We start from the raw sequence: 26431 nt of genomic DNA on the forward strand, positions 1-26431 counted from the left end.
TAAAATTGAGTAATACCTAAAAATGTTTGATTGCATAATTAGGATGGGATACGCATCGAAATATATTACTTCTACAACTTGGGTGAAAATTATCGCACATCTCATCTACCTATATATTACCTACCTACGTACTCTACGAATTGGCCTTAGATTATATAGAATCTGATGAGGAAATTAGCATTTGATTGATAATAGAAGAAAGCACAAAGTATCAAAATACTCGAGTGTGAGTATTCGTAATTCGCAATTAAGAATGAATTCCTACGTGGGAACCTAATCAACTACTGTTTAAAAAAGAGTACCTAAGTAGGTAAAACTCGTACCCAATGATAACTAATTATATGATATCATTTTCGTTAATAAAATGAGAATATAAAAGAAACTGTGGTATTCAGAGAGCAAACAAGTAAGACCGTGTAGGTATTCTGTCCCGATGGATATTCCGCTTCCGCGTAAAACAAACTGATAAATCTGTGTATTTTTTATCTATATATAGGTAATTAGCTGAACCAAACTGATTAGAAATATACCCATGACTCACTTCTTTTTGCGGAGTATTCAATGTGCGAGCCAAATAAACATCTCCGAAAGAACCGCTTCCTAGTTTTTTGATAATTTTATATTTTCCGTTGATGATCAATTTGAAAACGCCTGAATGAGATACTCCTGTGACTTCATTTAGTGAGACTTTATTCGAATATGCGGGCACCATAATTTTATTGAAAAACTTTTTTACACTTTTTGATTTCACTCGACATAAATACCAAAGTTGATTACATTACAATGTTGAAAAAAAATAACAAATTTTGACGGTATTCCTAACAAAAAGTCGTTCGAAATTACATATATAAATAGAAAATTAAATAAAAATTAACGATATCAACAATCACAGAAAGTGTTTAAGTTTGGAAAATTTCAGCGATGTAGGCATCGAATTGAAAACCAGATATTTTTCATATCACGAAAAATTTAAAGGAGACCTTTGCAAAATGATGAGAAAATATTGGTTTTTCAATTTTCTGCCTATACTTTATTCGAATCGTCGAGAAACACGTTTTTCAAATAACACGTTAGAAAAACACCTCGTAAGATTTCGATACGAATAAATGCGGAACAGATTACACGAAAGTAGGTAGGTATCTGAAACTAAAATTGTAGATGTCTATCTTGAGTTCACCAGGTTTCAGTCTGATATCTTCCATTCGTTTCCATATCCATGAAAAATTCTTCTGCTCGGGTCTGGCTTACGTTTCCATAACTCGAGTAACTAGAGATAAAAGCCTTCTTCACTTCATTTGGCATATTTATCGCATTACCAGCCACATAAATACTGGCATTTCGATGAGCAATGAGTTTCCACATCAGTTCTGCGTTTTTCTCGATAATATGCTGCACATATCTAAACAAAAATCACCATTGAACAAATAAAAGTTGAAAAATAAATTTATTTACTGAATAGATTCTGCTATACCTACATTTTTTCAGGTTGATCTCGTGAGAAAGCGGCGAATAAATGAGTTTTATTTTCTTTTTGCAATGTATCCCATTCGTCAGCAAAATAATAATCCGCAGATTGGCTGCGACATCCGAAAAAGACGTAGTTTTTGTCAGTTTCATTGGAGTCTGATGTCTGATGGACGTAACTCCTAAATGGAGCAATACCAGTACCGGGTCCTACCATGATCATAGTAGGGGAATCCTGCGTCGAAAAAATAACGAATAAATATTTTTTTGATAGTAGATTGGCTGATATTTTTTTTGCACGTTTTATTTTACTTTTGATTTTGGAAATGAAAGTAATCCTTTGGCTAGATATACCGCAGCTTTACTGCCATTCTGAAAAGATGCTAACCAGGTCGAACATAAGCCAGATCTTGGCTTATCCAGATCAGTTTTATAATTTACAACAGCAACTAAAAGGTGGATTTCATCTTTATGAACCTAAAATACAGACAAAAAAAACATTACAAGATAGGTATTGTTCATTGCATCGCTTATTAATATTAATTGAAAATTAAACTATGTTTAGTTAGATACCTTAGGAGACGATGCTATTGAATATGATCTCGGTTTAATATCTTGAAATATTTCAAACAAATAATCTATCGGAATTTTCTCCACAACGCCAGGAAATTCTTCCAATACTTCCAAAACTGTTCGCTTAGGCAAGATGAAACGCTTGTAAAATTCTTTGGTTCCTTCTGCGCTCATGAATTTCATCAAGTTTTGTCGTTCTTCTTCTCTATCGGTAAAATGCCAGAAAATTTCTAACGTGTATCGTCGAGGCATCGTCTGCATAAAATTCAGTAAAACATCATCATTCGATACATAAAACTAAAAATTGATTCAAATGATACCTACATCTAAGTTGAAATATTCTTTGATCACATTTTTAAAAGCAACAGGTTTATCCAATGCCGGAGGAATGAAGATGTTTTCGATATTTTTCGAAACATTAACAACGGAATTTTCATTAAAATCGTCCTTTCGGTTTTTAAATAATTCAAAAAAATAATTCACTGCTTGGTCGCTGTTTTGAGGTCTAACTACGAGCACATCTCCTGGATCGTAATTTAAATTTTCAAGCGTAAATTTCATCAATCTTGTGTCCTGTAACATCACTATTGATAAATACTATCCACATGTCTAGAAAAAGCCCAAATTAATAAATTACTCACTTGAAAATGATCCTTGGAAGTGACTCGTTCGTTTCCTATACATGTGACGATGGCTGAATTTGGTTTCAGTAAATCTTCTTTGTTTAAAGAGTCTTTCACCGGAGTACCATTTTCCAATACCTTTACAATGAAACTGAAACGATTAAGGAATTAATTACATAGCTGATAATTTTCACCTTTCGAGATTTTCTTAGTATAAAAACACCAACCTAGAAGGTTCTAACTTTGGTAAATTTGGTTCGGCATTTGATGGAAATCCGCTCACAAGACTCGAAAGAGATAGAATTCTAAATAAAGGTAGCATTTGAAATTCAAAATTTGAAAGCAAGAACATGGTTTTGAAAAAGATCGTGTTCATTTCATACGCAAAGAAGATTACTTAATGTAAGCCAAGTTCATCGGTAAAGATATAAGAGTAGGACGTTCCTATTACCTAATCACGACAAATGTGCATTTCGTTGCATCAGCTCATCCTATACATATTAGCAAGAATATTTCAGATTTCAATGAAGAGAGGAAATGATCCCGAAGATAATATTAGAGATAACGAAGATAATTTATAAATTAATTTTCAACATATTTTTGATACGTATTACGTAACTTTTCTTACGAAAATTCAAGAACTTTACAATGTACAGAAAAAGAAAATTTTCCATAGGTAAAAATATAATTTTAATTAGGTACCCAGAAAAAAATCAAAATCGTGCTGCACCCGAATGAAATACTACATTTATTCATTTGATGCATTCAGTTTACAGCCCTAGGATAAGAACACCTGTACTAAAAAGTTGACTGAACCAAGCAGTTCGAAGTTTTAAAAATATTACAATCCAATATGCTAAAAAAAAACTATATTTGCAAATACATTAAAAACAACTCTTCGATTACGACCACGTTTCAGTCTGATATCTTCCATTCAATTCCATTTTTTCGAATAATTGCTCAACATAATCCTGTTCAACATTCTCATACTTCGAGTAACCAGAAATGAACGCTGATTTGACCGCTTCTGGCATATTCTTCGAGTTACCTGCCACAAATATGTAGGCATTTTGTTGAGCTACGAGTTTCACGATATCTTGAACGTTTTTTTCAATAACGTGTTGAACGTATCTAAAATTACAAAACGAATATCAATAAAAATCCTACGTAAAGCTTCATTAAAGATTAAAACTTCATTACATTTTCTCTGATTGATCTCTCGAGAAAGCTGTGAAAATGCGAACTTTACGGTTTTCCTGCAGCGAGGTCCACTCCTCGTGAAAATAGTAATCAGCAGTTTTGTTTCGACAACCAAAAAATACGACTCTATCACTGGTTGGATTCAACGCAGAAGAATGATGAACGTAACTTCTGAACGGGGCTATACCAGTTCCTGGACCAACCATGATCACTGGAATATCCTGTAAATGAATATTCATAGTATACAATTGACTGAAAAATTCACGAAAAATTTGTGATTTAAAAAATATTACGATTTGTTTCGGGAAAATAAATGAACCACTTCTGATGTACGCTGGATTCACGCTGCCAGACTGCAGAGAAGCCAGCCAAGTCGAACACAAACCGATTCTTGGCTTTTTTAAATTAGTTTTATATCTGACAACAGCTACTAAAATATGGATTTCATTTTTATGAACCTGAAATAAAACAAAACTCGTTACTTCGAGTAAAAAAATACTATAATTTTTAAAGCAGTTTTTACGAACTTCCGGAGCAGATGCGATTGAAAAAGCTCTGGGACGAATTGGTAAAAATACTTCGAATAAATATTCGACAGGTATTTTAGCCACAGCGTGAGGAAAATCTGCCAACACTTCCAGAATCGTTCGTTTGGGACGATTGCAATAATTGTATAGTTCTTGCTGACCTTCAGCTGTATTAAATTCTATCAGCTTCTCACGTTCTAATTCACTATCGGTGAAATGGGATAGAATTTCAAAAGTGTATCGTCGAGGTATCATCTAAAAAAATAATAATAACCATCCCATTATCACCTATAAAATGCTGTAAAGATGAAAATTAAGGAAATATATCAGAATATATTACATTTAAATCGAAGTATTCCTTGACAATACTACGAAAAGGTACTGGTTCTTGTAACGCATATGGCACAGCCATATCTGTAAACCGTTTGGTAACACGAACGAGGCAATTTTCACTGATTTCGTTTCTTCGATCGTTAAATATTTCAAAAAAAGTATCCACAGATTTATCACAGTTTTGAGGTTTGATCATGAACACGTCTCCTGGAACATATTGTAAATTTTCCGAAGTAAATTTAATCAGCCTTGTTTCCTGAAAAATTCATAACGTTGAGTGAAAAATGATCGAACTCAATTGAATATACAAATATGTAATTGAATTTAATTTACTTGAAAATGATCTTCAGGGGTTAACCGTACGTTTGAAATACAAGTAACCTTCGCTGAATTAGATTTGAGTAATTCTTCTTTCTTTACTTCGTTACTGGGAATAGCGATGTCATTTTTTGAAACGTTAATAATCCATCTAAACAGAAATTGAAATTAGATTTCCATTAATTCTCATTTTTCAAATGAAAAAAAATTTACATAAAGACAAATGAGTCACCTAGGAGGATCTACAACTCTTGAATTTTGTTCAACTAACGGATCACCGAGTGCATTCCATAATTTCGAAATCCACGGATCAACCACAGCATCAGCCCCGAGATCATGTTGATCGTCAGCATATGCAGGATCAATTATTGGCTGACCTCCCAACTGAAGTACTCTTTTATACAACTTTTTAGCCGCATGATTAAATTTCACGTACGAAGAATCACCCAAACCTAGTACAGAAAATCTACACAAAATTATTTCCTTTATAACGACGTACTGAAGAATTATAACACATGATCAGATTATCCCAAATGTACCTGACGTTTTTCAACGAATTTAAAGGTAAATTTTTCTTGAGTAAAAATTTCCAGAATCTTTTCATGTTATCTGGTTGAGTTCCTTGTCCAGTTGTGGAGCAAACGAAGATTACGACTGGTTCGTGGATTAAATCGGGAATTTGGTATTCATCCATGGCCAGGACAGGACCTTCGAAGGAGTATCTGTAGAATAAAATTATGAAAATGCTTGAAAATTTTGCTATTAGATCAATATACTGCGATGGAAGGTGCATATTTACCTTTTTCCTTCTCTCCAAATCCTTTCGGCGACTTCTTGAGCGGTTCCTGTTTGACTGCCATATAAAACAGTGAGTTTTTTGGTGCTCATTTCTTTGACTGAGAAGTGAGATTTACTCTAGTGTAACTGATTTTGTATTCGAGTGGATCTAAGACTTTTACAGTCCTTTTTGTAGTAATCACTTCAAAATATAACTTGATTGAATAGTTAAAAATAATTTTTGAAAGCTCATTTCAAGCTCTCAAAAGTTTTTCAAACTCCAAAATTGATAAGAACGATGATTTGATAACGCAGTGTTTGATTTTTACGGAAATTACGAGTAATTACCATGTTTAGTAAATTAAATCTTTTTTCTTTTGAAAAAAGGACGGTTTTGCAAAGCAAAAGCAAAAGTGGATTCCTTTTTGATTATTTCAAATTAATTATTTTAATTAACCGATTGAATGCGAAGGAAAATAAATGTATTATTGATATATAAATTATATATTTTTAAATATGTACATGATCTTTCATAATATTCGTAGGTAATCGTAACACTCAAAATCTGAATAGGTATGGTTTGTACGTTTGTAAAATAATATCTAAAAAATTCTCTTCTGCAAAATTACGATTTCATTTCTGAATTATATCATTGAACAGTATAACTATTGTAAGGTACTGGCGGTTCAATATGATATGGTAAAGAAGAAGTTGACGTATATTGTTCTTGAATCGTACGATCCCAACCACTACCACTTGATGCTGTATCATGTGCAGCGAGCATTCCACTGAGATGTCCTCCTTTACCCAACATCATCATTTTACTAATTGTTATCGACATTACTGCCAAGATCAGAGCTTTCATGGCTTTCAATCCGATTACACCGAGCATCAGAGGACCCATCATTGATAGCTTCATACACATCAGTAATCCCATCAACATGAGGAGTTTCTTTAGACCTCTGATTTTTCCATGGTGATGAGGATGTCTGCTTTTACCTGAGAACACACGAGTGGAAATTCATAGTGAGTAAAAGTTAACCTTATTATTATTCATCACGTTAAGAAAAATTCATCGTAGGTAAATCGATAATACTATTCGATATTCTCGCATGAATTTGTGCTCTGAATTCTGAAAGAAAACCTAGGTAGGTAGCTAAGCAGTCAGGTGTTGGACACTGTCTTTTACACTTAAGTAATACCTACAGCGATGATTCGAACAGATGAACACGTTTGAGTGACCATTATAATTGGTCGAATGATTTCTTCTAGATGTTATTCGAAACTGATCAACAAGAAAGTATTATGGTATAAGAAGCGTACTGACTTTAGTATTATAGTAGCAAATTCACTCAAGCGAATCAAAATCATTACGTTTGAAGAGATTATGTCGGAGGTGTGGTGCCATTTAAGAGGTACCCAAGACATTATTCTTCGATGAAAAAAGTTTATATGCGTAGCGATTTAGTACCTTCAAAACTTAACGAATGAATTAAATAGGTAGGTACTTAATTGATGAAAAAAAATCAAGACGACCATTTTTGGGTGGGGTGGAATGGAAAGTTAAGAATAAGTTCATATCCAAATACAAATATCCTATCCTTATGGTTAGTAGGTTAGCAGGTTCTATTTGACAGGTGATAAAAGTAAACACGGGTCATTTATGTTTGCAGATTTGTTACTTCCTCGTTGTTTTAACGATCAAATTGTACTCGTTGCAAGATTTCTCTCAATTTTGGATCACCGCATTTAGTGTAATAAGTAGAATACGAAATTTTGGATCCAGATTAGCTCAGTAAACTATCATACCTACCTATACTGAAAGTACTGGAGTAAAAAGTGCTACCTGCGAGGAATAAAAAAATTGTTATACATCTGTTTTCAAAACCAAAGACTTCAGTTTTTTTAAAATAAAAAAAATCTATAGATTCTTATTCGCCAAAACATAATTTTTCAAATAATTCATATCGTGTTTTTCGTAAGATTCCTGTTTTTCGGAGAAAATTTCATTTGTTGCCCTACATGTCGCACATATTGTCATTCGAAAATTTCATCATCATTTGTGTGGGAAACTTCTCCGAAGGCGAAAAATCATCCAGTCACGTTACACTTGACTCGCATCTAGGCAAAAAATATATCTGCAAATTCGCTATCCTACGAATTACCATACCAGACGAATAGAGACTATGAACACATTGCACACGATTGTGAAAAAAAAAATCTCGATGAAAAAAATTATCTAAAATTACTAGGTACCTATACCTATCCATTGTAAAAAAGAAACACCGACGATGACGTTAATTTTTCACCAGTACGACAATTCCCATGCAATATTGATTTTCATCTAAGAATATTTTACTCGTATTTTTGCTCCAAAGCATGCTCATCTTACGCACATTCCTAGTTATCTGATTATTAACCATAATACGAAATGATTTCTTGAACGAAAAAAAAATCCATTGTGTTTAAGGTACCTATAGGTATATGAATTTTCATATAGGTAGATTCCTGATTGTGGGACAGTGAAAAATGAACTTTTTTTGTTTTCGTTATTAAAGTGTGTTATTTTTAAATGAAAATCTAGACCTACTGCATTTCCACACTGATATTCTAGCGTGTATAAGTAATTTGATAGAATCGGTTATGGTAGGTACCTACCTAAGTTATCGTAAAAAGAAACTTTTATTGAAAATGTTTGTCAAAGGTATTAGATAGACAACGTTTCATGAAACAATAATTAATCAAAATGAATAATACCTATTAGTATTATTATTTTTTATAGGTAGGTAAGTAAAGGTATTATTTTCAAGCAGACAATCAAATGTTGTGGGTAAATGAGGTAATTAGACGGTACAGTAGTTAATGATTTATGGAATTAATCGGTTCGTCGAAGTGTTGCTACGTGATGCGTGGTGAGGCTGAAAGTAAAATCTTGATGAGTAATAATTAGGGAAGTATTTGTTTTGATTAACGTGACTAATTTAATCAATAAAATAGTCACTTCGAACAAATTGAGCATCAGTTGGAAATTACTTGAAATTTTATCCTTCCTGCTCACGATTCTATTATTTTTGTAAGATTTTGACACATTTATAATACAATTTTTATCTTTTTTTATTTTTTTATTTGCAGCTAACAAGGGAAGGGGAGGGGTGGCTTGAACCTTTTGAGCTGACTACGTTCTATTTGGATGAAAGAGATTTAAATCGGAGAAAGTTTCTTTAAACCAACATAACCAAAACTTAAGATACTAAAATTTATTTTTTGATGTTTGGCGAATTCTCCAAAACTTGAAAAATTAAAAAAAGCAGTAAAAAATGATCAGTTTGAATCATTGGGTATGTAATTTTAACCCCTCCCTCTCCCAATTTTGCAAATGACCAGTTTTGGAAGGTAGTATTTGAGATATTTCATCAGTTTTATTACTTTCAAGTCATTTTCAATTGTTTTTTTATGCCATTTTGAAAGGTTTACCTGCCTTCTTGCATTTTTATTTTTTTGCAATTTTGCAAAATTTTACACAATTTTATACTCAAGTTTTATTATTTTTTGACAATTTTTGAAAATGGAAAAACAATTTAAATACAAATGCCAAATGTGGCCACTCAGTTTTCGATTATTTTAATTGGTTTAAATACCCCCCCCCCCTTTTTCATGTTATTTTAAACAAGTTTTAGCTCAGTTTTTAATACCAAAATTTGCTCCATTTTGACATTTTTTTTCTAAATTTTATAATTTTTCAATACATTTTGGATAATTTTAACACTTTTTGGTGTTTTTCTGCTATTTTATCAAGTTTTTAACCCTGTTGAATACATACAATTTTTGTTAAATTTATGACAGTTTTTACGTGTTTTTGTTTTTTCTTAACTTCTGTAACTTTTTATGTTATTTTTGTCAAATTTATAGCCAAATTTCATCAGTTTTGAATAGGTTGGGATGATTTTAATGATTTTGAAGTGTTTTAACGACATTTTTTATGGGTTTTCTTCAATGAATTTTAAATTGCTTTGTGCCATTTCTAACATGTTTAATCACGTTTTATGAAATTTTTGCTGATTTTTTTATCAAATTTTCCTGAAATTTCACCAGTGTTTGGTGTTTTTTTTGGTGAAAAATATCAATGATATTTTCCACCTTCTCCTTCAATTTTTTTTAGGATTGGGTCGGATTAAATACAATTAAAGCATATGTTTCCAAAACGCACCAAGTCCATTTTCAAAGATTCTGAGGTTGCAATAAGGCCATTTAGTATGAAGTTGCGGCCCAAAATGGCTGATTTTTCGATATGTTATGCTCAACGGTCTTGGCTACAACATATCAAAGAATCAGCCAATTTGGGCCATTTCTACGTTTCCAAATTGTACATACTAAGTACCATGAATTTCTTATCAATATTTTTTTGTTGGACTTGGTGCGTTTTCGAAACATATGCTTCAATTGACCAGATCTGAACTGATCTGATTTAATCAGAACTAATAAAATGTGTCTAAACAAAGTCTGATCCGATCTAATCAGATTCAGATCTGATCACTTTGAATCTGATTTTGCTCTAGAGTAGGTAGATATGATTCAGGTTTTCAAGTAGGTACCAAGAGCTTGAAAACTTATTTCCATCATCCTCTCGAGTATTTTTAATACTTGAGTATTAAATCACAACCCAGAATTAACGTCACTCTGAATTCTCTCTCTTGCTGTCAGAGACGAATGGGTGATGTTTTTAAGGTTACCGAAAATACTAGTTGCAGCTTACAAGAGACCAATGATTATTGTGAATTTTTACAACCCGTTGTTCGAGCATTTTTTCTGGGTGAGGGAGGGGTAGTTGGTGAACATTCTGGTAAATGTCAAGGAAGACAGTTTTTTTAATAGGTATACCTATATACATTTTTTAATATCAACTTTCCTCTCTCATCTACCAAAAAATCTTGAAAAATATAAGCCTTTGAAATTGAATCCAAAATGTCATGTTTTTAAAAACTATTGTCAAAGAAATTGGGTTCTGAAAATTTTGAAAAAATTTTGTTTTGTTTAATTATTCAAAATAATCTCATAAGTAGGTTTTTTTTCTGCTGCGAAAATGAATTTTTCGGTCCTTGTTCAAAAACAAAAAAAAAGATGAAAGGAATGAAATTTTGGAACTTACTTGACACTTGAGTTAAGAAATTATCCTAGATTTACATTGGATTGAATGAAAAATGATATTTTATATTATAATGAGGGGAGGGTGGAGACTAAAAAGATAATGCCAACTTCCGTTCAGCTCCCAGGTTGAAGATAATGCGATGGGTAGGAGGGGGGAGGGGTGTACGGTGTAGTAGACCGTAGTGATATCAAGGCACAAAATTTTGAAAAGTAGTGCTTTTTTGCATCGTATTTTAATCTTAAATTCAAAATTTGACTTCTTTTAGTTCTTTTGAGAGGGAAGTACGCCCCAAAACACAAATTTTGTCTCCCTCCCTTTCATGAAAAAACTCAATCGAAATAACAATATGTACCTTCAACCATGCAATATTCGTTATTACCTGGTCAAAGTTGAAACCAGGAATAAAAATTTTGTACCTAACAAGGGAACCTCTTGAGGTGTCACACTCCGATTTGAACAGGACCACGATTTTTGGAAAGAGCATAGTCTAAAACCCCCAAAACCAAATTTTCAGCTGCCCAAGTTCATTTTTCGATTTTTAGCGAATTTTTGAAAATTCAAAATTGACTGTTTTTGGCGATTTATGCATTTTTTAAAAAGTACGTACTTGATCAATAAAAATGGTCAAAATTAGTCCCAAAACTAATATTAATTACGCAAATCCTAATTTCACCATTTCCTGTAATTCTGGAGCCTCCAGCGCAATTTTTCAATTTCTCCAGAATTTTGAATTTGCTCCAGAAGGCGTGAATATAGAGTTGGACAGCTATAAATCGAGTTGTATATCACACTCGACCTGTTTAACGAGTTTACCTATACATTTGAGCCGATTTTGGGAGTGACTCCTCACGAGTGGTTTTTTGACCAGCTTTTTTCAAAATTGAAAAATCCAAAAAATCAAAAGATAACCGTTTGTGAGGAAATTTTTCAAATTTGCGCGAATCGCTGTATTTTGTCTGTAACTAACCTCCCAAAATCAAAATTTCACAATTTTCAGCCATTCTGGAGCCTCCAGCGCGATTTTTCAGTTTCTCCAGAATTTTGAATTTGCTCCAGAAAGCGTGAATATGAAGTTGGGCAGCTAAAAATCGAGTTGTATATTACACTCGACCTTTTTAACGAGTTTATCCACATTTTAGCCGATTTCGAGAGTGACGCCTCAAGAGTGGTTTTTTGAAGAGTCACTCTCGCTCCAAAACGGCTGGAAATGGTAGAATTTGCGCTCCGGGGGTTCGTTTTTGAAGTGGAGGCTCCAGAATGGCTGGAAATAGTGAAATTTGGATTTGGAGGGTACAGCGATTCGCGTGAATTTTGAAACTTTCCACACAAACAGGAAACTTTTGATTTTTTTGATTTTTTAATTTTGAAAAAAGCTGGTCAAAAAGCCACTTTTGAGGTGTCACTCTCAAAATCGGCTCAAATGTGGATAAACTCGTTAAACAGGTTGAGTGTAATATACAACTCGATTTTTAGCTGCCCAACTTCACATTCACGCCTTCTGGAGCAAATTCAAAATTCTGGAGAAATTGAAAAATCCCGCTGGAGGCTCCAGAATGGCTGGAAATTTTGAAATTTGGATTTGGGGGGGGGGGTTAGTTTTGGACAAAATACAGCGATTCGCGCAAATTTCAAAAATTTCCTCACAAACGGTTATCTTTTGATTTTTTGGATTTTTTAATTTTGAAAAAAGCTGGTCAAAAAGCTGCTTTCGAGGTGTCACTCTCAAAATCGGCTCAAATGTGGATAAACTCGTTAAACAGGTTGAGTGTAATATACAACTCGATTTTTAACTGCCCAACTTCACATTCACGCCTTCTGGAGCAAATTCAAAATTCTGGAGAAATTGAAAAATCCCGCTGGAGGCTCCAGAATGGCTGGAAATTTTGAAATTTGGATTTGGGGGGGGGGGTTAGTTTTGGACAAAATACAGCGATTCGCGCAAATTTCAAAAATTTCCTCACAAACGGTTATCTTTTGATTTTTTGGATTTTTTAATTTTGAAAAAAGCTGGTCAAAAAGCTGCTTTCGAGGTGTCACTCTCAAAATCGGCTCAAATGTGGATAAACTCGTTAAACAGGTTGAGTGTAATATACAACTCGATTTTTAACTGCCCAACTTCACATTCACGCCTTCTGGAGCAAATTCAAAATTCTGGAGAAATTGAAAAATCCCGCTGGAGGCTCCAGAATGGCTGGAAATGGTGAAATTTGGATTTGCGTAATTAATATTAGTTTTGGGACTTATTTTGACCATTTTTATTGATCAAGTACGTAGCCTACTTTTAAAAAAAAGCATAAATCGCCAAAAACAGTCAATTTTGAATTTTCAAAAATTCGCCAAAAATCGAAAAATGAACTTGGGCAACTGAAAATTTGGTTTTAGGGGTTTTAGACTATTCTCTTTCCAAAAATCGCGGTCCCGTTCAAATTCGGAGTGTGACATCTTAAGAGGTTCCCTTGTATGTATAGAAACTTTGATAAAATTAGGCGCAAATCTCCTACAGTGAAATTATTATAGCCTAATACAATAAATTATTGAAAACTAATAAAACACATACGTATTTTACCATCTCTCGACGACGCTGGAGCTCTCTGAACACCGAAATCTATATCGACGAACGTAGTTTCATTAACGTCATCCGAGGAGTTTTCTTGAAAATACGACGGAATTTTCACTCGTAAAACGTGATTATCGAAGAACACGTCGATTAAATGATCGATGAAATCTTTTAAATACGACGGATCAACGTATTCGGCTATTTTGGCCAAAATGGCTGCATCGGAAGAATGCTCGGCTTTTCGAACAACCACGATAGATTTACCGATCAAATCGATACGTCTCATTTTATCGAGTTTGGATAAAAAATTGATCATTTTTTTCTGCAAACACGGAAACGAAAGTCCTAAAATACATTCGACGTAGATACCGTTCAAAGCTTCGGTTGGGAATCGATCGATGTTTTCTTCAGAGTTGGCAGTGTCGTAACTGCTTTGCACAATTTTATATAAATTTTGTAAGAATTTATTCCTCATCGGTAGTGTCATGTTGCTGAGATCATGTCGAGAATCGTTTCTTACGTCGATGTCGCTTATACCAGCACCTTCATCTTCTTCACCTGGAACATCGTCGCCGCGAGTATGGTGTATAAAAGCGATGAAAATAATTAATAAACGAGACATGCTTTTCGAAGAAAATTCATCGAAGTAGAATTAAAAGCGCGAAGATTTTCATAATTTTTGAATTAAATGCGAACGCGCACTAGATAGGTAGGTAGGTAAGATCGCACTCGACGACACAACAATAACGAATACGAGTGATATTTTTTATCGGAAAATGATCGAGAGAAGGATCGATGGTTTCGGCGAAGATTTGCATATTATAATGCGAGCCATCAGCTACGAGTATCAGGTGTCGAGACCATTTTGTCGAGAAGTAGGACGAACCGATGAATATTTAACCATTTGGTAAGAAAACTGTAGTACCCTGAGTTTCCATGTCTCCAGCTCCAGGTATATAGTTATAGGTACCTACCTCTTCGTCTCGCATCGTAATAGGAGCTAGCTGTCCATATTGCGCGGTTTTTTTTTGTTTTTGTTTTCAATTTCGCTGGGTACCTATAAATAAACTATCTAGCTGCATACTCGATATTGATGAACTGGTATGAAATGTCGTGCTGTGATCAATTTGTGCAGATGAACGGTCCTCGTGATAATGCTAGATGTTGACTGTTGACTGTTGAGCAAAAGTAAAAGTAATGAAATGGAAAGTAAGGTGTTGGTGTAAGGTTGAAAAAATGCGTTGTTGTTTGGATTGGGTTTTGAATTTTTTTTGATAAGTTTTTCAAGTGAATTTCGAAATTGATTGAAATGTGTATTGATCTGAGATTATGGATAGGTATCTACTGAGAATAGAGTCGTATTTTTTTCTCTACCAACCTGTCGGTCTTAGGTTGGAGTATTTTTCGTCGTTCATCAATATTTCAGGTGCTTGAGTGCCTTTTTCAATTTTTGGTAAATTTTTAAATTGTCAAGGTCAAAAATCAAAAAAAAAAATCAAAATTTCACCAAATTGACCTAGAAAGCTGAAATTGGGCGAGTACCCTATTTTCGACCCCTCGAATTGATTAGAAATGATTTCAAACTGTTTTGAGCAGTACTGGAGTTTCCATAGCGGAATTTCGGAAGATGACATTTCCACCAAATTTGACCCAATTATGTTTGAAAAAAGCTAAAATTTACTTCATACTCCAATTTCAACAATCTCAATCGATTGAAGATGGTTTCAAGCCGTTTTGGAGCCGCCAGAAGGTTTTTGGAAATTCTACTTAATTGACGCGAGTTTTAAAAATCTTTGCATGAACAGATTTTTTTCCATTTTAAAAATATTTTTCTTCATTAATAAACTGGTCAAAAAGACACATTTGAGATGTCCACCTGAGAATTGGCGAAAATTTGTGTAATAAAAACTAGTTAAACAGGTCGAGAATAAGTTATGTACAACTCGATTGTTAGCAAATCAAGTTATATAGTCCGGCATATGACAATTTGCACGCCCCCCTCACCGATCCTCCGGGACAACTTTTTTCATAAAGGGGACATCCTAAGGAACATTTTAAAGCAAACTTGCCAGAAAAAAGTTGGCCTTACTTACAAAATGGCGGCCATTTTGATTGACAGGTCAGCCGAAATCGCAGATTTTGCGTTTTAACATAGGACTTGCACGAACTTTTTCAAACTTTACAAAGGTAGATCGAAAGATCATGCAAAAATTTATCACCTGTCAAAATTTCAAGTGCTAAAGTGCATTTTTCGATTTTTGGTGAATTTTTAAAAATCGAATTTAGGCCAAAAATGGGGGAAAAATTAAAATTTTACCAAATTGATCAAGAAAGCTGAAATTTGAGATATACCCTATTTTCGACATGCCAAATCGATTGGAAACGGTTTCAACCCGTTTTGAGCAGTTCTGGAGCCTCCAGCAGATTTTTGAAACTCAAAATTCCCACAAAATTCCATCAAATTAGAGTTGTATAGCTAAAATTTATTTTAAAAACTAATTTCAATACGCTACGAAGTACCGCAGGTAAATTTCAAGTCGTTTTGGATCCTCCAGCGACTTTTTGAAAATTCCTGAAGCCTCCAGCAGATTTTCGAAACTTTAAATTTTCACAAAATTTCATCAAATGGAGATGGGAAGCTGAAATTTACTCTACACTCCAATTTTAACACCCTTGAAGACGACTTCTGGTGGGTTCAAGTGATTTTAGGGCCTCCAGCGACTTTTTGTGAAAATTACTGGAGCCTGCAGCAGATTTTTGAAAGTTTAAATTTTCACAACATCAATTTATCAAATACAGTTGGCAAGCTGAAATATACTTCGCAGACCACATGGTGGTTTCAAATGATTTTGAAGCTTCCAGCTACTTTTAGGAAATTTCAATTTTACAAAAAAAACGTCATACAACCTTTCAAAAAGTTGCTGGAGGCTCCAAAACGACTTGAAATTCACCAGCAGTCAACTTCGTAGCGTATTGAAATTAGTTTGCAGAATGAATTTCGACTCTCCATCTTAGTTTGATAAAATTTTGGGGAAATTTCAAGTTTCAAAAATCTACTGGAGGCTCCAGTAATTTTCAAAAAAGTCGTTGGAGGCTCTAAAATGACTTGAACCCACCTGAAGTCGTCTTCAGAGGGTGTTAAAATTGGAGTGTAGAGTAAATTTCAGCTTCCCATCTCCATTTGATGAAATTTTGTGAAAATTTAAAGTTTCGAAAATCTGCTGGAGGCTTCAGGAATTTTCAAAAAGTCGCTGGAGGATCCAAAACGACTTGAAATTTACCTGCGGTACTTCGTAGCGTATTGAAATTAGTTTTTAAAATAAATTTTAGCTATACAACTCTAATTTGATGGAATTTTGTGGGAATTTTGAGTTTCAAAAATCTGCTGGAGGCTCCAGAACTGCTCAAAATGGGTTGAAACCGTTTCCAATCGATTTGGCATGCCGAAAATAGGGTATATCTCAAATTTCAGCTTTCTTGATCAATTTGGTAAAATTTTAATTTTTTCCCCCATTTTTGGCCTAAATTCGATTTTCAAAAATTCACCAAAAATCGAAAAATGCACTTTAGCACTTGAAATTTTGACAGGTGATAAATTTTTGCATGATCTTTCGATCTACTTTTGTAAAGTTTGAAAAAGTTCGTGCAAGTCCTATGTTAAAACGCAAAATCTGCGATTTCGGCTGACCTGTCAGTCAAAATGGCCGCCATTTTGTAAGTAAGGCCAACTTTTTTTCTGGCAAGTTTGCTTTAAAATGTTCTTTAGGATGTCCCCTTTAAGAAAAAAGTTGTCCCGGAGGATCGGCGGGGGGGGGGGTGCAATTACTCCTATTGTCATATGCCGGACTATTAATTTTTACGTATTCTGAAGAAATTGAAAATCACGCAGGAGGTGCCAGAATGGTCGGAAATGGTAAAATTCAGATCCGGAGCATCGATTTTAGACAAGTAGACATTCGTTTAAATTACAAAAAATTTCCCAAGACAGAAAATTTTCAATTTCTACAGTTTCTGGAGAAATTCGAAAGTTCTGGAGTAATCGAAAGTCATGCTGGATACTCCAGAATAGTTTGAATTTTGAAAAGGTAGATAAAATTCGGTTTGCAAAAGCTGACATTAGTGTCAAAGCTAAATAGGTATATTATTTTTTTCTGAATAGGAAAGTAGTTACTAAATACCTAAGGTAGGTACGATTTTTAAAAAAAAATCATTAAAATTGAAAATACCTTTATTCAATTTTTTTTTTTGTCAAATTTGCTCAAGTCAAAAAAGATTAATTTTCGGGGAGGGGAGATGCGAAGAAGCGTCAATTTTTGGTACGATAGTCAAGAAACGTCCATTTTTGCCAAAATTGTCAAACAGTCCTGTTCTCTTGCCAAGATTGCTCAAGAAATTCTGTTTTTGTCAAAATTTCCAAAAAAATTCCTGTTTTTTTATAAAAATTGCCAGAATGGTGTCAATTTTTGGCAACAAAAATCCTGTTGTTTTTTTTACAAAATTGCTTAAAATCTTTCTTTCAAATTTCATTTTCCCCAAATTCTTTTTTTTTCAGTCTTTATGACAATTTCTCGATAATATTTTTGAAATTTTCTTTTGGGCACTCCGTGTCCCCTCCCCGCGTGCCCCCACAAAAAAGTCTTGGATATTTCTGATCTTGCTTTTTCCACAAATCATTGAGGTGGACTCGTCGAATCAAATTCTATAGAGAAACCTTGACATTTTGTTGACTAAAAATTTTCAGTTTTTCATCAAATCTTGTCTAAATTGCAGATTTCCAGATTTTTTTTAGTTGCATTTATTCTTGTTGAAACTTGAATTATTTCTTTCTGTTTCATTTCAATTTTGTTGTATTGTAAAAATTATACCTCGAGAGCTGCTGAAATTGTCAGAAAAAGGGAATGATGCTGCGTTTTGAATTTTCCCTTTGCAGGTTGGGTTACGAAAAAATGAGGAGTGAACTGAACATTTTTTTGTCAAGAATATAAAAAAATTTAAAATCCGAAATCTTGTTAATTTTTAGCTGTTTGCTAATAAAAATCCTGAAGGGTCAAAAAATATACATAGTTAGCTATTTTTTGATCATTTCTCTGCTCCTCTTCTCTGTGAAATTGTATCGAAGAACTAGGTACCTACTTTAGTTGATCTTGACTGTCTAGAATAATTTTACTTTCGTAAGTCCCATAATGCGTAGACATTGTAAGAAAAAGGGAAATGAATATTGGAAAATGAAATTACATTTCGTCGTCTGATTCATGATTCATAATAATTGGATAGGTACCTCTCTCGACCACTCATACCATGTTCAAATTACCTATAGGTACCTATTACTCGTTCTGAGCAAAAAAATGAGATAATTTTAAAACTATATGGCAAATACTTTCATTCTTGTACCTGAACCTGTAGTTTGGTTCGTCATACCTGGCTCGGAAATTAGTTCAAACTTCATAGTGTTCTAAATTATTGTACATTTTTCGTCTCATATATATATATTTTTTTGCATTTATATTAGAAGAAATAATGACATCGTTGATGTTTACGAGTATGCTTGCGTGTTGTAGGTATATATCTGTCTATGCTTCTTCTTTCTTTGGTCCCATGTGAAAAACAATCGTTCTCCCTTCATGCAATTAAAATTTTCAATTGATGCGTTAAATTGTAACAATTTATATGATCCATTTGTTGGTTGAAAGGTGGAATGGGTCTTTGTAAATGTTTTAGGTTGATAGGACTGTGAAGGGAAGGGGAATAGGTTGATATATTTATTCATATTAAATAGGTACTTCAAAAAAGAGTTTTCAAGTTTTTCTGTCTTTTTTATGTGATTTGTAATCTAATCTGAGTGTGTGTGTTTTTTTAAAAATTAATTTAATCTCAATAATGACGATAAAAATTGATGTCGAAAAATTTAAAAAAAAAACTGTAATAAGATGCTGTTTGCTGAAGAATCGGAATAAGGTAAGTAGGTAAGTATAAGTACCTATTTTACATTGAGCACGTTTACTATCATGATGGGGGCCAAAAAAGTAAGTTACACTGGAATTTACTTCAAAAACAAAATTTATTCCTGCCTACTCGTAACACCGATTTTATTTTTTTTACTGAGTATAATAAGTATGGTAGAGGTACTGCTTATTAATAAGGGAACATAAAAAAATATATAAAAAAATGATTAAAATGCTTTATCCACTATAGGGCTGTGATGTTGGTCTCTGAATCTCTCTCATCCTTTGATTTGAAAAAATCTTCATCATTCTGTTCAATTTGATTTTGCAATTCAGTCTTTAAACGGCGCGGCGTCTCCTCTGTAAAATAAATGATGAATAAATCATTTCAGTTAAACGTCAATATGTTATTAATATTATAAAACGTGTTTGATTGGTGTTTTTTAAATTAGTGTTGAAATTATCGCCTGATGATTCACAACAACTATATTGTAATTACTTAGGTATAAATAAGAGCACGATTCATCATATTTTCATCGACTCAGAATTATTTTAACATCATAATCATGATATGCACTTATCTACATATCTCGTCGAACGTAACAAAATTCTACGTAAAAATTGAAAAATTGCATTTCATTATATAATTTTATATGTCTAGGTAGTTACCTTCATTTCGATCGCCAGATGAGTGAAAATAAAGTCGATATTTTTATTTGTTTTGGCAGACGATAGCGCTGCGCATATTATTTGAGGAACATCATCACAAAATTCTTCAACTTCTGACTGTTTAACCGTTCGTTCACTTTCTAAATCGCATTTATTTCCTGCATGCAGTACATATACATACCTTACTATTAATAAGTCCACACTTTATTTAATAATAATTCGACTACCTAATTCAAGTAATCACTCACCCACTACAATTATTGGTACATCTAATCCAAAATCGTGTTGCATTCGTTCCATCCAAGTCGTTCGTAAATTTGAAAACGTGATTTCTCTGGTAATATCATAAACTTTGTGAACAAAAAAAAAAAAAAAAAAAAAAAAGATGCAAAAACTTATCTTTACCTAAACCTCTGGCATTTACCTACATATACGTAATACGAGTAACTTGGACAACTACAAGTACAACACCGTACCTATTCATGTACCAAAAGAACGAACAACTTGGCAGTTGGCAGGGTTTTTGATACTTTCAAATTTTGATCTGATGTTGGCATTATACAGAAAAGGTCAACCTGACTTTAGTTAGGTAGGAAATATACCTATGCTCAATGTCACAACTACAATAATCCTTGAACTAAGTATAGATTTCGAAATAATACCAATTTTCTGAAAACAATTTCCAACCGAAATTTTCTAAAAACGAAAAACTTCATCGCTCCTATTTTATCAATACAGTAGCGTGCAAATTACTTGGCCGAGCAGAAAAATCGCGATGTTACACCGTTTTTAAAAAGCTTGCTACAACAATACCGCTAACAATTTTGAAAAAAACAAATACAGGGGGTGAAAGCCCTATCCTTTACAAAAATTTTGATGTGTTTGAACTAAAAAAAATAAGTTTCTAAAAGCTCATAAAAGCTCACTGAAATAAAAATCAGAAAATTTTCAGTCTTTTAGTTTTCCGCATTTACCGGACGAACCGTACGTCCTAGAAAAAATCTGATGACATTATGCTGAAAGAGAATTAAATTCTCTACAATTTCGTTTCTATGAAATTTTTGTAGGACGCTCGGTTTTCAATCTGCACGCCTTCAAAGTTTCAGTAAAAAAATGTTGCTGCAACTTTCTTTTACTAGAAAACCCAACGTTTGCACACTACTGTAGTTTTTCGCATTTACCGGACGAACCGTACGTCCTAGCAAAAATCTGATGACATTAAGCTGAAAGAGAATTAAATTCTCTACAATTTCGGTACTATGAAATTTTTGTAGAACGCTCTGTTTCAAAACTGCACGTCTTTGAAGTTTTAGTGAAAAGAAGTTGGATTTTTTACTAAAAAAAGTTGCAGCAACGTTTTTTTACTCAAAGTTTAAAGGCGTGCAGATTGAAAACCGAGCGTCCTACAAAAATTTCATAGTAACGAAATTGTAGAGAATTTAATTCTCTTTCAGCATAATGTCATCAGATTTTTGCTAGGACGTACGGTTCGTCCGGTAAATGCGGAAAACTAAAAGACTGAAAATTTTCTGATTTTTATTTCAGTGAGCTTTTATGAGCTTTAAGAAACTTATTTTTTTTTGGTTCAAACACATCAAAATTTTCGTAAAGGATAGTGCTTTCACCCCCTGTATTTGTTTTTTCAAAATTGTTAGCGGTATTGTTGTAGCGAGCTTTTTAAAAACGGTGTACCCAACATCGCGATTTTTCTGCTCGGCCAAGTAATTTGCACGCTACTGTAAATCTCAAAATCATTTTAAAATGTTGATGCGGGCTCTCCAAACCCAAAAACCAAAATTGACAATGGGTGATGACGATTGAAGTGTTACATTCGTTCACCAGCCCTCAACTGGGGCTTAAGAAGCAATACTCACTTCCAAGTTGGGCTCCACCGTCAAGTTGCTCGCACTTACGGTACCTAGTACCTACTTATTTCCACAGGTACATAGTACAAAACTCACCCAATATTATTCCATTCGGCGATCTTTCTCCATATGCTCGTTGAAAAATACGGTAAAACATTTCTATATGACGGCTATCATATATTAGTAACTGAAATTGAAACAAAAATTTTATGCACAGATAGTAGAGGGAGGCATATCCTCTTATTTTGGACAGCAGACTTTACAAATTACACCCATTTCTTAGAATTTAGATATAAGATTTCCTCTCCTTTAAATGATTCATTGTTCTGTTTAATGTACATTTAAGGAATAAAATAAAAATAACTGACAGCTTGAATTTTTAGCAGGCTAATGAAGGTTCTCTCATGTAAATGTTGTAATCATAGATTTAAACTTAGTCATTGTGGTGCCCGTTTTAAGTATACGTAGTCATTGTGGTGCCCGGTTTTGGGCTTGTGGCGCCCAAATCGGGCACCACAAGGTCTTTTTATATAAAACGATGTAGAATTTGATGAAATGCACTCTAAGGTGAAAAAAAAATTTTTGAGGCAGGCACCACAAGTACCAAGTTTATATAACGGGCACCACTATGACTAAAAACCCTAAAAAAAATAAACTGGTCCAAAACACCTTTATCATACATATATATATGATCCTCTATGTACGCGGGCACCGCAATTACCATAAAAGACCCGGGCACCACAAGGTACTAGGTACGTGTATTCATATATATAATAATAATAAAAAAAAAAAAAAAAAACTAGAATAGATTAAGTACATTGACGCAATTTTTTATTTATCATCAAAATTGAAGAAGTTATACATATAAATGATTATTCTTTCAACACGAGTGATAATGCCAGAACTTAATTTTTTTTCAGATTCGATTCATTGAAATACATTATTGTACGTAGGTAGAATTTTTAAAAATAATTAAAATTATTTGGCTAGGTATTAGTACGAGTATTATGCTACGCTATGAAATAGGATAATCATCTTTGAAAAAGTTCTTGATTCAAGATAAGTAAATAAGTATCAAGTTTGAAAATAAAAACATTTTCAGCTTCTTTAATTTTCATCATAAAAGGTATGAGTCATTTTGACTTAAGTTGCAGAGGCGTCGCTTAGGGGGGGGATGGGGGGGATAATCCCCCCCAGCCGAATTTCATTCGGCAATTCGGCAAATTGGGTAAAATTCGGCAAAATTCGGCAAAATGCCGAATAAGGGCCCGTGATAAAAGAAAACCCAGTTTTTTACTTTCTGAAACACAAATTTTCAAAAGCTTCTGCCCTCGCTTCGCTCGGGCTTGTTTTCTTTACATACTTTTTCAGTTCCGAGAAGTTCAAGATGAACTTTTTATTTTTTAAAGAAAACATCAAGTTTTAAAACCAAAAAATGAAATCTTCAAAAAAAATTGTTTTCATTCCTCATCGAAGTACAAATTCTTAAGAGCTTGAGCCCTCGCTTGGGTCTGTTCTGTTTTCTTTTTCAAAAGCAATTTCCTTCAAGAAAAACATCATTCAAATTCCAACATTTTAAAATCCAAAAAATAAACTCCTCGTCTTTATGATGAAAAAACATCGTTTTTACGCCTCTCGAAGTACAAATTTTCAGAACTTTTTTGCGTCGCTTCGCTCAAGTCGGTTTTCTTTCCAAAAGTAAAAATAAACTCCTCGCATTAAAAAACTTTCATTTTAGGCATCTCAAAATAACAATTGGCGAGAGCTCTCGCCCTCGCTTCGCTCGGGCAAATTGTTTCTTATTTTGAAATAAACGAATTTCACATACGAGGCCTCCAAAAATCCAAAAAAATATAAAAATTTTCATTATAGTCATATGATTGTTATGTTTTATCAATTGAAAAGCTCTATAAATTTTTCTACAAGCAATTGTTCCATGTCCAAAGAAAGGAAAGATGCACCGACCTTTGGAAACAGAACAAATTTCAGCATCAAAAATTTTAAACGTATTTTTTGGGGGGGGAAAAACGACTTACCCACTTTGGAATACAGCTCTTCAATTAGTGAAATTGATATTTTTCTTCTACCTACATCAGCCGACAAATTTTTAGTACACACCACCTCCCACCCTCTCAAAAACCTAAAAATAGCTTCTGCTTTAGGAATGGGGCGCATAATATGTTCTTGATCGGATTTTTGGTTTTTCATTCGCAGTGATGTAGCCAATGAGGGCGACGGGGGCCATGGCCCCCCTTGCAACCGAAAATTTGATATAAAACATGCAGAAATGGACGTTTTTTTGTTGTTTTGATCCATTTTTTAAAGAAATTTTCGCTCTTGCTTCGCGTCGTCGTCGTCGTTTCCTTATAAGCGGTAGGCCTATTGACCTGTCTGCTGTGGTGTGGAACCTGTTGAGGATGAGCCTGAGGTATCAGTGAGTTTCCTCCTAGGTCTCCCTCTGCTTCTTTTCCCCGTTGGTGTATATTGGAGGACCTGTTTTGGTGATCTTGTTTCCTCCATCCTTTTGACATGATTTCTCCAATCTTTCCTATACTTTTTTATCTTTTTCATGACTGGCATCACTCCGAGATCTGCTGTTATTTTCTCAGATGGGACTCTGTCTCTGAGAGTCACCCCTACCGTTCTCCTCATGAATTTCATCTCAGCTGCCGTTATTCTTCTTTTATCAGATTTCTTCAGTGCCCAAGCCTCGCTTCCATAAGTCATCATCGGTATTGCGAGGGTATTGTACACCTTCAATCTTGTTTCTTTTCGCACCTTACATACCAGTTACTGTCTTTACATGCCTATCTCCTACCTGAGCATTCAAGTCTCCTGCTATTATCAACTTATCTTCTGGATTTACTGCTTGTACTGCCCTCTGTAGTTGCTCGTAGAACTCTTCGCTTTGTTCCTCTCTTCCCTCTTCTGGTGCATATACTCCAATTATTGTAAGAAAGTCTTTTTTCAATCTCATCCTTGCTGATACAATTCTTTCATGCCATATGTTGTATGAGTCGATGTTTTCGCAGTGTTTATTATGTAATGTGTAACATCACTCCGCCTGCAGCTCTGGTTTTCTTGTCGACTCCGCTGTAGATAACGATGTAATTTCCAGATTCGATTGTTCCACTTCCTTTCTTCTTTGTTTCAGACATCACGGCAAAGTCTATATTTCTGCTGCTTAGAATTTCGTTTATTTCTGCTTCCTTGGCTGCATATCCTCTTACATTCCAGTTTCCGAGTTTGTATTTTCTTTCGTTTGCGGGTGTTTTTATTTTAACCAGGGGTTCACCTCCGCCTGGGATCCTATATTTCCATCCGTTTCTTGTTGTTTGTGTATTTTGAGTAAGGTTGATTTTCGTCTGACTTGGTTACCAGCCATGCCAGATATATCACGGTGATAGGGCTGCTATCTAGGCCTCCGTGCTTGCCTGGTCCTCTTTTAGTCGCCTTTTACGACAGGCAGAGGGTACCATAAGGATATTCTTAACCCGTCCCTACACGGGGATCTCGCTTCGCTCAAGCAGTAATTTTGCCTTCATTTTCATAAAATCACCTCGCATCATGACAGGTTTCCAGAAAATTACCTCTAATTTCAATTTTTCATGCCTAAAAATCTGGTTTTGCCCCCTCCTTGAGAAAACTCTGGCTACGTCACTGTTCATTCGGCATTTTTTAATTTCCATTCGGCATTTTCGTACCCAATACGAGACCCCCCCCAGAAAAATTGAAGCGCGACGCCTCTGCTTAAGTACATCGGTTTCGGTATGCTAATGCAATAGCGAAATTTTACGAGTAATATTATCTACTGTTTTGGAAGTACAAATTTTTTGAATTTCTTATTGTTAGTTTCAAAATATCTAAACTTTTCTTCATTGTAAGTACCATATAAGTGGTAAGCCTCAAACTCAAAATCTGTAAAATGAAATCCCGGGGGTTTTTTGATCTAAAATATCTCTGAAAAGTATACCTAAAATCAAGAATCATTTCATAGCACTTACCTTGATTTCTTCGTTATCCACAAACATTTTTTTGTATCCTACACCATACCCAGCCGTGCATCCACCCGCTGGATCATATGTTCCTGTACAAAAACGATCTAGGATACAGGATTTACCAGTTATATCGCCAGCTATGATCACTTCAAATGTAGAATTGGCTACTTCTTCATCTTGCGGAGGTGGAGTTTTTCCAGACGGACACGTATCCACTTTATTGCCCATAACTTCAACACGTTTAAAAAACTGTTATACCTACTCGTATTTAGTTAATCAAATCAGAGCCGATACTGAATAAAATCTTAACTTCCAATCCATGTGTTTGTTCAAACGTTAGCTATGCGACCAATCATTATCGTATTCTTAACGTTCTAATCTTATCAGAGAGCGATATCGATAAAGATACATACGTCACATAATACGTGCTTTCTGCTTC

At 34.1% G+C, this 26431-nt stretch overlaps 4 protein-coding genes across 4 annotated transcripts; all 4 read right to left on the reverse strand.

The window, feature by feature from the left end:
* Positions 1-698: 698 nt before the first annotated feature.
* Positions 699-3209, reverse strand: LOC135841479 (NADPH-dependent diflavin oxidoreductase 1-like). The gene is made up of 7 exons (XM_065358451.1): positions 2888-3209; positions 2679-2811; positions 2362-2610; positions 2038-2292; positions 1777-1941; positions 1476-1699; positions 699-1399 (listed from the first exon to the last, which is right to left on the reverse strand). The coding sequence occupies exons 1-7, from the start codon at positions 3034-3036 to the stop codon at positions 1174-1176; spliced, it is 1401 nt and encodes a 466-aa protein (XP_065214523.1). The 5' UTR covers positions 3037-3209; the 3' UTR covers positions 699-1173.
* A 303-nt stretch (positions 3210-3512) lies between these two features.
* LOC135841477 (NADPH-dependent diflavin oxidoreductase 1-like) lies at positions 3513-6116 on the reverse strand. The gene is made up of 9 exons (XM_065358450.1): positions 5838-6116; positions 5578-5760; positions 5271-5504; positions 5054-5189; positions 4728-4976; positions 4388-4642; positions 4154-4318; positions 3861-4081; positions 3513-3791 (listed from the first exon to the last, which is right to left on the reverse strand). Exons 1-9 carry the CDS (start codon positions 5924-5926, stop codon positions 3563-3565), a joined length of 1761 nt encoding a protein of 586 aa, XP_065214522.1. The 5' UTR covers positions 5927-6116; the 3' UTR covers positions 3513-3562.
* Positions 6117-6327: 211 nt separating this feature from the next.
* Positions 6328-14447, reverse strand: LOC135841481 (uncharacterized). Its single transcript, XM_065358453.1, has 2 exons — positions 13519-14447; positions 6328-6814 (listed from the first exon to the last, which is right to left on the reverse strand). Exons 1-2 carry the CDS (start codon positions 14138-14140, stop codon positions 6465-6467), a joined length of 972 nt encoding a protein of 323 aa, XP_065214525.1. The 5' UTR covers positions 14141-14447; the 3' UTR covers positions 6328-6464.
* Positions 14448-19557: 5110 nt separating this feature from the next.
* Positions 19558-26326, reverse strand: LOC135840047 (ras-related protein Rab-2A-like). Its single transcript, XM_065356365.1, has 5 exons — positions 25999-26326; positions 22091-22181; positions 20378-20479; positions 20130-20287; positions 19558-19820 (listed from the first exon to the last, which is right to left on the reverse strand). The coding sequence occupies exons 1-5, from the start codon at positions 26218-26220 to the stop codon at positions 19800-19802; spliced, it is 594 nt and encodes a 197-aa protein (XP_065212437.1). The 5' UTR covers positions 26221-26326; the 3' UTR covers positions 19558-19799.
* Between the last annotated feature and the right edge of the window lie 105 nt (positions 26327-26431).

This window comes from Planococcus citri, chromosome 3 (genome assembly GCF_950023065.1).
Source record: "Planococcus citri chromosome 3, ihPlaCitr1.1, whole genome shotgun sequence".
Taxonomy (NCBI): domain Eukaryota; kingdom Metazoa; phylum Arthropoda; class Insecta; order Hemiptera; family Pseudococcidae; genus Planococcus; species Planococcus citri.